The 13,226-nt window shown below is 42.4% G+C and overlaps 2 protein-coding genes across 2 annotated transcripts in view; both read left to right on the top strand.

Annotated features, from left to right (window-relative positions):
• The window catches only part of gpc3 (glypican 3), a gene marked incomplete at both ends in the record, with an annotated part of 208,890 nt that extends 199,449 nt beyond the window's left edge, over window positions 1-9,441 (top strand). The window contains one exon of the mRNA XM_080746680.1: window positions 9,257-9,441. Coding sequence (XP_080602806.1) covers window positions 9,257-9,441 — 185 coding nt within the window. The remainder of the gene's footprint in view (window positions 1-9,256) is intronic.
• A 2,749-nt stretch (window positions 9,442-12,190) lies between these two features.
• Window positions 12,191-13,226, top strand: part of gpc4 (glypican 4) — a 54,530-nt gene continuing 53,494 nt past the window's right edge. Inside the window, exon 1 of the mRNA XM_080745548.1 lies at window positions 12,191-12,642. The gene's annotated coding sequence lies outside the window, so the exon portion shown is untranslated. The remainder of the gene's footprint in view (window positions 12,643-13,226) is intronic.

Below are 13,226 nucleotides of genomic sequence, written 5' to 3'. Positions count from 1 at the left end.
CTTATCTGACCAAAAAAAAAAAAAAGAGGCTCTTGTCTGAAACACACACATGTGCTGAATAAACTCAGCCGGAGCATGAAGATACATATTTGTCAAGGGGCATAACAATAATGTGTAAAATGGCAAAGGACTTGACATTCACTCACAGCAACTGTATTTCATTAATATATATATGTGCTATACTGTATATGTGCTATAGTTGAGTCGTTCCTCCTTTCTGTATTAGCTCCAGTTGGTTCAAAACGTGGCTGCTAGTCTTTTAAAAAACAGCACCGTTGAACTTGTGTGGTCCCCTATAGGCTATATACATTTTACCTGAGCTTACCCAATTTCCTATAATTATATGATAAGTATACGAGTCCTATAATAATGACATGTAGATGGAGCAGAGAAGGTCCTGTGTTGTTGGCACTATTTGGGAACTGTTTGCTTGTTGTGACAACTGCATGGTAGCTTAAATATAACTAGTGGTAAATTGCAAGCCTTTGGCTCAAAGCTTTGCTGACAGACAGGCAGGCGCGCACGCATGCACATACTGTACGCACAGTATGTACATGAGGTTAGACATAAGGTGCATAAGGTTAGGCACAAAGGTGGTAGCACTTCGGTAGGTCCACAAAGCAGCATTGTAAATGATATAAAGAGCAAACAGTGTGTCAACGTCTTGTCAGGTTCAACCACGTTATCCAAAATGAGTATGACATGAATGTATAGACCCTGGTACTCAGGAGGGGTAAAGCTATTGCAAGGGATAGAATGCATCTTCTATCAGACCTGGGCATTTTGCGGCCCGGGGGCCGTATGCGGCCCTTTGGTTCACTCTGACCGGCCCTTGTAGGGTTAATGGCAAATTAGAAAATAAACACATTTTCTAATTTAAAAAAAAGCAGCTTTAGTCCATGCATGAGCATGGACTAAAGCTGCTTTTTTTTATTTAGAAGTTTTGTATTCACATACATATGGATGCAATGCATACATCAGCACGTGTGTGTGATAATTGGATGTTGTCTCAATAACAAGCAGGTGGTCAGACTGGTCACAAGTCAAGACGACCTGCCTTACCTTACACATCAAAAATGTTGAAGTGGCTAAAAAAAGAAAAGTTAAGGCAGAATGCCGGGTTTTCAACAAGAATTGGACTGCTAAGTATTTATTTACTGAAGTCGAAGGTAAAGCGGTGTGTTTAGTTTGCGGGGAGCACATCTTGCGGGGAGCACTGCCTTTTGGCCCGGCCCTCCACAATATTTTCTGTTGTTCATGTGGCCCCATGGAAAATATAATTGCCCACCCCTCTATACAGTCAATATCTGATCAGCTAACACAGGAATGCTGACAGAACCCTCGCTAAAAAACCCAGGACAACGATCCACTCGTCCGAGAGTTTTCGCCCTCCTGGCCCCCAAACTTTGGAATAAACTCCCTAGCTTACGCCGTGGTCTGAAGACTCACCTCTTCAGACTCCACCTCGGCCTATTGCACTTACCATAGCACTTGCCTACCCTCAATGACCATACATGTAATTTAGATAGCATTTATTATATATTTTTTGGTTTTTATAACGTTTTTCTTTTTACTGAATATGCGCGTGGTCTACCTTTTTTTTCTTAGATTACCATTTCTATGCATTCGATGTTCGTGTTGATGGTAATGATGTATTGCCCTGTATCGATGTTGATGTATTGACCTGGCTTATTGTAAATCGCTCTGGATTAAGAGTGTCTGCCAAATGCCTAAATTGTAAATTGTGAATTACACAGTACCTCCGTTGCAGGCTAGGGCTTAGAGATCATTTTGTTCCCACAAAATAGGGCTACTGAACAAACAAGGCCCATCTCAGTTCTGCACATTAAAATGTGACGTGTGATGCCTCTCGAATTATAGCCTATTCTCGTTTTGTATCATGTTGTCAATGCATTGTGGGATCTGTCTATGTATTGTGTTTGTGTATTATGTGTTGTGATTTTTGTGTCCTGAGGGCTGCTTGGTTTGAAAAGAATTTCCGCAAGGACAAATAAAGTCTATCAAAGGGCTGAAACAGAGAGGTGGTACACTTTTACAGGCCGCGCGATGTGACGACATGAAAAGGGTTGAGAACCACAGTACTTGAGGAAGTGATGATGAAGCTAGCAAGCTACAAGTAGCATGATGTCACCCTTTGGGGAGTGGTGGCAGTCCCAAAAAAGGCTCTGCTGTTGAACGATGAACGGGCGAGCAGGGGGGAACGCATCGGGGGGGCCACGAGCCTCGCTCGTCACATTAATTAGTGGAGGGATTGTGGTTCTATTTATAGAGCTGGATTAGCCATCTATCAGCCTAATTGAACCAGTCTCTCTGTCTCCACCAAGCATCTCCCTCTCTCTCTCTCTACCATGATTATACTGTAACATCCGGAGTGTTCTTTTATTACAATTGGATACATTTACACTGAGGATTTTATTGTGTACTCTACTCCAGGGGTCTTCAACAGGGGGTCCGGGACCCCGTCCTCAGAGTTGCTACAGGGGGTCCTCCAAATCTTTGTGTAATAGAAACTTTTTTTCTCCTTTTTTATATTAACCACTTGAACCCTAACGTCCATATTCTGAGAACTTTAGCCAAAAATAGCAGATCTACAAGCTCACAACGCCTCGCAGCGCGAGGCGTTCTGAGCTTATAGATTGTCTATTTTCGGCAAAGAGGTTTGGTGTAGAGGGGAAAAAAGAGCACACTAAGTCAAAGTGAAAGGTCAAGTTTATTATGTATTGATGGTTCAAGTGGTTAAATATCTGAAAACACAAATTGACATGAATCTAAAATACACTGATGATTGTGCTGTCAAACAATGAAACTATATGGAATCTATGAAAAGGTCTGCTTCATCTGTCTCAACTAAGGGGTCCTTGGCCTGAAAACACGCCTTGGGTTTTTTGAAAGGCGCTATATAAGTTATTATTATTAAAACGTTGAAGACCCCTGCTCTGCTCTCTCTCTCTCTCTCTCTCTCTCTCTCTCTCTCTCTCTCTCTCTCTCTCTCTCTCTCTCTCTCTCTCTCTATGTCTCTCTCTCAGTCATACGCAGGTGTTCATCTCCTATTAGAACAGGATATTATTGCTAGGCCCTGTGGGGATGAGAAGGTGTTTGAGTTTTTAAGAGCAGCAGCAGAACAGGGTGTCTGTGTCCATCACGTAGCAGCCTTTAAACTCACCACAGAGACACGCTTGCATGCGACTGTTTCACACACCTTGTTTCAAAGGCTTCTTTAGCACGCGCGCACACACACACACACACACACACACACACACACACACACACACACACACACACACACACACACACACACACACACACACACACAGGTCGCACACGCACGCTCACACACAGCAAGGATACACGCATACCAGCGCAAGCATGTGCAAATTGCACGCACGCACGCAAGCACGCACGCACACGCACACACACACACACACACACACACACACACACATACACATACACATACACATACACACACACACACACACACACACACACACACACACACACATACACACACACACACACACACACACACACACATACACACACACACACACACACACACGTACATACACACACACACACACACACACACGTGCATACGCATGCATGCTCACACACAGAGTATATATGGGGGTATCAAGTTGCACCTTGAGTTTAATTGGCCCAGCAGTACAGCACTCTGCTGTCGACAATGACAAATCGTTCTTTCAGAGCCCAAAGAATGTGTGGCCAGCCAGCGCCATGTCAGAGGACACAGGACCACAGCAACAACAAAAAAATGGGAACACTGAATTGTCTGCTGGCTGCCGTTCAACTGCTGTCGTAACTGCAAAGACATTTGTTGAGGAGAAGGGAATTTTCTTTTTTCTTTTTTTTTTAAGATTGGGAGGTTTATTTATTTGGCTCCTTCCTCTGTTTTAGAAGGTCCCTCCCTGGATGATCCAAAACCAGTGGCAAGGACCTACTGCCTGTCTGTCTGACAGACCATGTGATCACACCAGGGCAGTGGTGTAAAGTAACTAGATTTTACTTATTAAGTGCTGTACTTAAGTACAATTGTGAGGTATTTGTACTTTACTTGAGTATCTCCAATTTCCAATACTATTACCACTACATCTTGGATCCAAATATTGTACTTTTACTACATTTATTTGAAAGCTACTTTGTAGATTTTGATTATTATTACAAAACATACATTACCCACTTCAGCCCTGTATACATTTCAGCCATTTGAAAATAGACGATCTACAAGCTCACAATGCGTTGCGATGTGACGCATTGTGAGCTTGTAGATCTGCTATTTTCAAAAGCTTTTGGAAAACTGGGCCATTCTGCGATGAGTACTTTCTACTTTTGATACTTGAAGTACATTTTTATACCAATACTTTTGTACTTTTACCCAGTTAAATTTAGAATTCCGCACTTTTGCGGAGTATTTCTATATTGCAGTATTGATAAAATGTGAGTACTTTTTCCACCACTACACCAATGTTGAGGTCTCACTTCCTCCCCGATGTAGAAGTACACAAGACTTGGCGAGAGAAGGGATTTCAACAGGAGTTCAAAGTTGAGCCTTTTCACAACAATAATGGCCGCCTCCTGAACATGTTATTGCTCGGTTGTGCTTTTAACCGCACAGATTTTCTGACGATTTGCCGTCGAAAAGAATCGTTGCCGATAGGCTGCCGACAGGAAGCCATAGGGAGCTTGTCGGCAAGAGGCGATTGCTGTCGATAGGACCGTGGGAACGCCGGAACCCGTCGATGGAAAACTGAGCCTGTTCAGTCGGTGCTTGCGGTCGGTGGTAAATCCTCCTTTAGAATGGTCCAGCCATACGAAAACAAGCCCAAACCACTTGAGCTCTATTACATTAACTATTTTCTAAAAGAATGTTGAAAGCAAGGCCAAAAAAGCAACTACACTTCAGAAACAAGCCCAAACAAAAGCAACCCACAACAAGAGACATTACAGGAAAACAATTAACACCAAAGTCGTTTATAATGAGCATGCCTGGCAACACTGTCAAACCAGCGTCTGCCAGCCGTCTGAATGCAATCCTCGTTGCCCGAATTTTAAATGCCAAGTTTGCCAACTAATGCCAGCAGACTACAACAAGTCTGTTGTAGTTTGGAGCCGTTGGAAGTAGGCTGTTTGGTGTGGAGACACCATTAGTAACAGCATTTGGGGCTGACACAGAGCGAAAATAATCGTGAGAAAAATAACCGGATTAACAAATGAATGCAACAACTGCTGGACCATCCTGTTGGCTTACAAAAAGATACTTTTAAAGGTAGGAAAGCCGTTTTCCACCAAAATTCTCCTTTAAGTTTGGTCGTTATTTTTTTTATGAAAATAAAGATATTGTGAAGCGCTTTCAGATTTGTCTTAGCAGATGAGAATACTGTCCAATAGTATTCGACTGCTCACACTGCATTCCTATTTTTTACTTTAACAGTTTTGGTTATACCTTATACTTTTTATTGCTGTATCAAATCTTTTTTTCCTTTTTCTTTTTTTGCTGTGTATATGAGCGAAATACCAAGACAAATTCCTTGTATGTGAAGGGAACACGCTGGACCCATAAACAGATTATGAACAGATTCTGAATATAAGAATGTTTGTGTGTGCGTGTGCGTGTGCGTGTGCGTGTGCGTGTGTGTGTGTGTGTGTGTTTGTGTTGTTTTTGTGAGTGTTTATGGGTTCAGGAGAGGTGTTCCAAACCCAGCCTGAAGCCTAACGTATGCTCCTTCACACGACGGTGTTGCACACCGAAAATAGCCGACCTACAAGCTCACAGCGCGGCGCAGGCGTGCCTCTTTGTGAGCTTGCAGGTCAGTCATTCCCGACACCGTCGAGTGCCGAAGAGCGGACCGCGGCTTGACAGGGGACATCTCTGCACATAGCTGGCGTTCCAGAACCCCATAAGTCCTTTATTACTGATATCCTCCTGGCCTTTCTCATAACTGGGAGCACATATTTGTGTGTCTGCCTCACAGCGTCCTCCCAGACAGAGCGAGCGAGCACAGAATGGCTCCTGAGAGAGACATAGAGAGAAATAGTCGTAGTCTTGCTGTGCAGCGAGCGCTAACAGAGTGCCAGCAGAGCTGCGGTCACAGAGCAGCAGGTGAACATTAAGTCGCAGAGATGCTGAACACATTGGAGGACAGATGGATTTAGACGGATGGATATACCTTTATTATTGATCGCGTGGGGGGTATTCAGGCACCCGAGACAGCACAGCAGCTGAAGTTACAGATATAGGGCATTAGAAGTACCGCAAGATACAATTCATAGTAACAACAATAATATCACAATAACAACACCATCAGTTATTAATACAAAGTATACAACTATTGGTGGAGGACTTTCTCAGATTGTAGCAACATACCACAATGTAGAAATACTCTGATTCAAGTAAAAGGCCTGTATTCAAAGTTTTACTTAAGGGGGAAAAAAGTATCCTCAAAGTACGAAACATAAAAGTACTCATTATGCAGAATGGCCCATTTCAAAACGTTGTTTTCTTTCAGAAATAGCAGATCTAAGACTAAGTACTGAAAATGAATTATTGCGACCGAAGGTCGCTGTTTAGTATGAGAAACGATCTCCATATAATGGTACCAGGGGTCTCCATATATGGGTCTGGTCTGATATACATCACTGGCCAGATGGCCAAGACATGGCGCGACCTCTCCGATTGTTGCTCTTAGGCGTCTTACTAGTGTACCGGTATATAGTACTTGATGTAGCTTAGTTACTTTCCATCACTGTCAGAACACATTATGGAGTACAGAAGTTATACAAAGAGAAGCCTCATTTATTCTTAGTTGCGTGCCGGTGTTGCGCGCCAAAAATAGTCGATCTACAAGTTTGCAACGTGTCGCAGTGTGACGTTGTGAGCTTGTAGATCTGCTAGGTTTGATGCGCGACACTAAGTGTAAATCAACCCTGAGAACAAACCCGATCATTTTTCAGGCTTTACTCATCCAAGGAATATTTCTTGAGCGTTCATCATTTTCTCAGTCCTTCCACATCCTGGCGCTGGCCCAGAGCGACCACAATCCCCTACTGTTGGCTCCGGCACTGGAGCTGCTCAGTGGATTAAGCGCGTTGCTCAAGGGTACCTGGTTTGTAGTTGTTGAGTGAACAGGGACCATTAACCGTTGGCTTTTCCCAGGCCACGTTTTTCCAGAAGGTCCAGGGATTCCACTTGATGAATATATGCCGAAGACAAACCTGCCTCTCAAACGCTTCCAAGAGGCCGCTCCAAGTGCAATCAACCCAGATTCCAAATGAAACGTAGCTCTTAGGCCACATGTGCTACAAATTTAGTAGGCTAAGATTTTTTTTCTGATGCTATTAGTGTATTATACATCCAAGTCGATGGCACAAATCGCTTTTGTGTGGACAATGGAGGTCTATTTTATCCCATTCAATTCTAAATGCACATGTCACAAAGGAAATGACACAGGTACAGGGCAGAGGAGAGAGTCTTCGTGCTCGTTAAGTTTCTAGTCTTCTTAATGCCATTGCTAAACTTTTTCATAGATATCATAGGTAGCTTCAGCAAAGGCATCAGTGTTGTGTACATTAATGTGTTTGTTGTCTATACATGTATTGGATTCATGTTCATGTGTATCTTCAGACATGAAAACATGTAATGCCTAAGAAACGTTACCTTTGGCTTTGTACTTGGTCTGATGTTTTTCTACAACAAAACTATTTGCCGACATGCTTGTGATCTTGCAGATTAGTTATTCTCTGCAAAATATTACCCCCAGGATAGGGATGCTGAGGTTCAAGTGGTCAGAATTCTTTGTGTTCCTATCATGCAAAGATTTGGCGGAACCCTTGTAGTAACACTGAGGATGCCCTAGGGGTCCCGGACCCCTGTTGAGGACCCACGCTTTAGAACTCCCTCCACCTCCTCCTGTGAGACTGCGTGCATCCGTCCGCACGGTGGAACATTATGTTTAAAACGTTAACATGTGAGTTTCTCATCCTCCCGGTGTCGTGTTGTTTTCACAGCTGCGTGACGCATCATGTAAGGCCCACGGACAGACACGCCATGAGCATTTCTCCGACATAAGCGGTCGAGTTTGCTCTAATCCAGTGGTTCACAAACTTTTTAGCTTGAGCCCCTGGTAGATAAATTGTTTGTAAACAACAACACCTCGTTTCTTATTCCCATATGAGACAAAATAATTGATCACAAAGAAATAAGACTGGAGAGTGAATCAATATGTATATTTAGATTTTTACTGTAAGGTAAACAGTACAGAAATAATGGTTCAAAGGTTCGTGCTCTCTCTGACAAACGATGTTTTGACATGAGTATAAGTATGGTCATTTGGTCAATCCATCGATGACGTTTAAACAGTTCATAGGATGTTTCTTGTCCACAAGTGGGTTCCATATACGTGGCAAAGAGTTCATTCAATGTAATCCATGGTGTCAGCAAAGCCTTATAAACCAAAACAATTCTCATTGTTTAGGTACAGGCTCCATGGCATAGGTAAGGCCTGTTAATACCAGAGAACAGCCAAACTGAGCTCCAGTTAAAACTGAACTTAAAAAAAGAAAAGAAAAGAAAGGATCTTGACCAGACAGTGACCTGGCCTTGTGGGTATTGTGCACCGAATGCCACAAAGCCATGGTTGTAATATGGTCAGTGTCACCCAGTCACAAGCTGGACCTTGGTGTCAGATGGTCAGTTAGTCATCAATATGAATTAATAAAAAGATGATATAAACCACAACAAAATACCTATCAGACCCGAAAAAGAGATTATAGATCTTTACTGGAACGCAAACTAGTGAAAATAGCAGATCTACAAGCACACAAATGCGTAGCTTCACGTCGCGTTGCGAGCTTGTTGAGCGGCTATTTCCACTACTTCTTAAACTTTTGTTTTCTAATTTATGTAATTTCTTCGATTTTTCTTTTATTTCTTAATGAATTTAGTAAAAGTTGTTTTTAATTCATGAAGATTTTAGCTTTTTTGGGAATGTTTTTTGAAAATGTTTTCAAATAATAACAATTAAAAACAAAATGTCGGAAATTGTTTATTAAGGGACCTGTAAAAAAAGAATCCGCGTCCCATAAATGGGTCCCCGACCCAGTGTTTGGGAACCAGTGCACTAATCATCTCGCTTTCCCTTCAACTCTCATATTATCATTCTCCATTTTGCTCTTATCTCCCTCCCTCCCTACCTCTCTCTCTGTCTTTGTCTCTCAGACCTGGCAGATAACCTGGCCATGGATGACTTCACCTTCCACGAGCAGTTGTTGACCCCTCGCCTGGCCACGCCTGGCGTCAGAGGCCCTCCCTCGGCCACGGCTCCCGTCGGGAAGGGCTTCCTGCCCCCCGCGGCCCTCCTGACACTGTCTCTCCTCCTACTGCTGCTGTTGGGTCAACACTGACCACTGATCACCTACGTACGTTCCCCAAATACACCTCCCTGTGGGACACCCCCCACCCCCCAACATGTGAATGCTGTGAAATGTCCAAATATCAGTAGCAGTAGGTTTTATAATCGGATGTACAGTTCAACCACTCGTCAAAGCTGAGCTGGTCTACGGAAAATGCTCTTAAAGGTGCCGTATGTGATTTATTTAATTTGTTTAATTTATTTAATTTATTTAATTTATTTAATTTATTTTATTCCTTTTTTGGTTAAAATAAGTGTTTAACTTTATATTCTCATAGCACTCTTTGCTATAAGAGTGTTTGTTCAGTAACAGAACATGTTTATTAGTTGTGACAAGTAACAAGTGTAAGTGTCATTGGAAATGGTGTAAACAAATAAATGAGCGGACACAACTAGAACACAAATGATCTTTCTGGGGTTCTCTCCCGTGATTGGATGAAATGTGTAACCCATCTGTAAATGTATGTTCTGTTTATTAGAGCGCTTGAGAGACAGGGAGACCCCTTTAACCAAACAAACACTATAGCAATGATTGCTATCGGAACAAACTAGTAGAGTTTTAACAATAAACGTTTTATTTTAACCAAAAATAATATTACAATCTCCTTTAATCACCCCCCCCCCCTCTCCCTTTCTCTCTCTCACTCCCTTTCGCTTTCCCTTTCTCTCTCTCTACATCTAGACTGTAAAATCCCGAGTGTTAATTTAGCTCCAAGAGGGTGTACTGTAAACGGACCTGTACCCATTCCCAGGTCCTACCGAACCAAAGGGTCCCGTAATGGTCCCCCTGTTTCCATTTGTATTCTATGAGAGTTCTAAAGGGATAAATTAATACTGAGCATTTTACTTTTCATTCTTCCTCTCTCCCTTTATGTCTCCTGCCCTCATTTGTTGAAGAACCAGTCCTTATTTTGTTAGGCTAGAAATCAAGCACGTGCACACATAGGAGCCAACCTCTGCCCTAGCACCTGCCTCATTGCCTTTATAGGAGAAAGTGTCCTTTTTATGCCTACATAATTCATCTTTTATATCTCTTTTGTCCGACCACCGTTACTCTCTGCCTGCTCTCATTTAATACAAAGTCTTGGCGAGTTTTTTTCAGTGGTGTAAAGTACTTTACTTAAGTAATTGACTTGAGTACAGTTTTGAGGTATTTGTACTTTATTTGAGTATTTCCAATTTCCAATACTTTTACTTCTACTCCACTACATCTTGTATCTAATTGTTGTACTTTTACTCCACTACATTTATTTGAAGACTTTAGTTACTACTTTGCAGATATAAATTATAATGTTATAAAATATACATAAACCACTTTAGCCCTATTTTATACCTACACTATTTGAAAATAACAAATCTACGAGCTCACAATGCGTCACCATGCAACGCGTTGTGAGCTTGTAGATCTGCTATTTTCAAACATTTAGTACTTTTACTTTTGGTACTTTAAGTACATTTTGATGCCAATATACTTTCATACTTTTACTCAAATACATTTTGTATTCCAGACTTCTACTTGTAAGGGTGCCCTCAGACCAAAATACCTATGAGAGTGGAATCCGTGTTCTGCCAATGCATTTCAATGAGAAGGGAGCGTTTTTTGCAGAAATCCTCTGCTGGCATGAAACCGCTTCACTCTCATTGAAATGCATTGGCGGAACGCGGATTCCACTCTCATAGGTACTTTGGTGTGAGGGCACCCTAACAGAGTATTTCTATATTGCAGTATTTATACTTAAGTATTTACTTTCCACCACTGGTTGTTTTGTGTGTGTCCCCCCCCCCTCCCCCAAGTCTGGTTTTAGCAAGAAACATGGGAAATGTAGTTCTCAACTACAGCACTGGTTCTCAACCTGTGAGCTGTGAGGGTGTATTGCAAGTGGGCCCCCAAATAATTAGCAAACAGCAAGATTGTATAATGATAATATAACATCAAATAATGTAAAAAATGTCCTGGTATTTCGAAAGGAAGGCATTTCCTTGGGTGTGAAATAAGATTTTCTCATGGTTGTTCGCTACGACTACTTGCTATGTGTAATTATCGCCCCAAAACTGTGAACTTGCCAGGTTACCTTTTTTTTTTTTTGCTAGGTTCCGCTTTTTAACAAGTTAATTGGGCAAAAGTCCTTAGGGCTTCACTATCATTCATTATCATACATGGTTCTAACTAACTTATAAAGTATGTACATGTTTGATTGACTGGGTCTACATTGTTTCACTTCTTTGATTTCTAAATTTGCTGTTCTTCTAAATTAATTTCTACTTCAGTTTGTACGGTGTGTGTGTGTGTGTGTGTGTGTGTGTGTGTGTGTGTGTGTGTGTGTGTGTGTGTGTGTGTGTGTGTGTGTGTGTGTGTGTGCGTGCGTGCGTGCGTGCGTGCGTGCGTGCGTGCGTGCGTGCGTGGCGTGCGAACAAGTGAGCGTGTGCATGCGAGCAAGTGAGCGTGTGCATGTGCATGTGTGTGTTAGGGCACCTGCCCTCCCAAATTCCCTGCTAGGAATCAATAGACGTCCCCAGAGGATCCGTTGTGTAAATAGAAAGCTGTACTACAGTCCCATGGTTGGATGCCACTAGCTGTCATCCAGTGTCACCACGCTGCTGTAGGGTGACACATTGGCAGAGATTCACAAAGCGAAGGAGTGTGTCCTACTGTATGGGCAGGACTCTGTCATGGACCTGTGAAGTGTGAACGCCTGTTTTTTTTTTCCTGGAGGACGGACACCCAACGTGACATTAATGGAGCGGCAGACCTTTGAAAAGCTGTCTGTTGTGACTCCCCTTTCTCGGTGGGATAATTGGCCCACAGGAGCAGACTGCAAAACAGTGCCCGCAGGAGTGTACTTCAAGGGGTTGGCATGTCACTGTCACCTCCAGCTCCCCATGCGGGCTGAGGTGACAAACCCACTGAGACGCGTACTTTTAAATGCTTCTGCTGTAAAGTGAAAATACTTTATGTTCTCTTTTTCCAAATTGCTCTCTCTCTCTCTCTCTCTCTCTCTCTCTCTCTCTCTCTCTCTCTCTCTCTCTCTCTCTCTCTCTCTCTCTCTCTCTCTCTCTTTTACTCTCGTTGTTTTTGACCTGATGTTGTTTTCTGAATCCAGTGCTGCTGTTTCTCCATCAATGGTCTGAGCTGATTTCCCAGTCTCAATAGTAGAGTGCTTCTGAGATTTATGACAGATTCACAGGACAAACTGTAAGTTAATTTCTCCGCTCTTACCATTAGTGTTTACATTATTTGTTGCCATGTTGCCCAAAGGGCTGCCATATCATATAGGGCTACCATTACAGCCTGATAACCATACGGTACGTGTATATTTCAATGTGTTTATGTCACGTTTAAATACTGGTTTGTTGAGTTTTTACACTATTTCAAATGGAAACATGTGCTTCATGGTCTGAGTTACCAGCTGGTCATTGCACACACAGGGCAACGTGAAGGGTGGGTATGACAGACAATGTAAATATGTATTGGTGATTGACTTCTTATGCTCTGTAGTTTGCAAGTCTTTTCCAGATCTGGCCTGTGAATCTAAACTCTAATGCTCTGGTTCTCAACGTTGGGTCCGGGGACCACCAGGGGTCCAAGTGGACCCTTGCTAGAACTATGTTAATGAAAGACTGGGGATCTTACAATGTAGATTGGGGTCCCAGAGATAAAACATCTTGATATCAAACTGCAATTAAAAAGGTTGAGAATCACAGCTCTAATGTACTTTGTACATAATATGTCTGGTCCAAAACCAGGAGTCTATCATTTGTGTTTACATCATTTCAAAA

Source organism: Nannobrachium achirus (assembly GCF_963921795.1).
Source record: "Nannobrachium achirus genome assembly, chromosome: 17".
Taxonomy (NCBI): Eukaryota; Metazoa; Chordata; class Actinopteri; order Myctophiformes; family Myctophidae; genus Nannobrachium; species Nannobrachium achirus.
The sequence above is the reverse complement of the archived record's forward strand: the minus strand, read 5'-3'. Positions and strand labels throughout refer to the sequence as shown.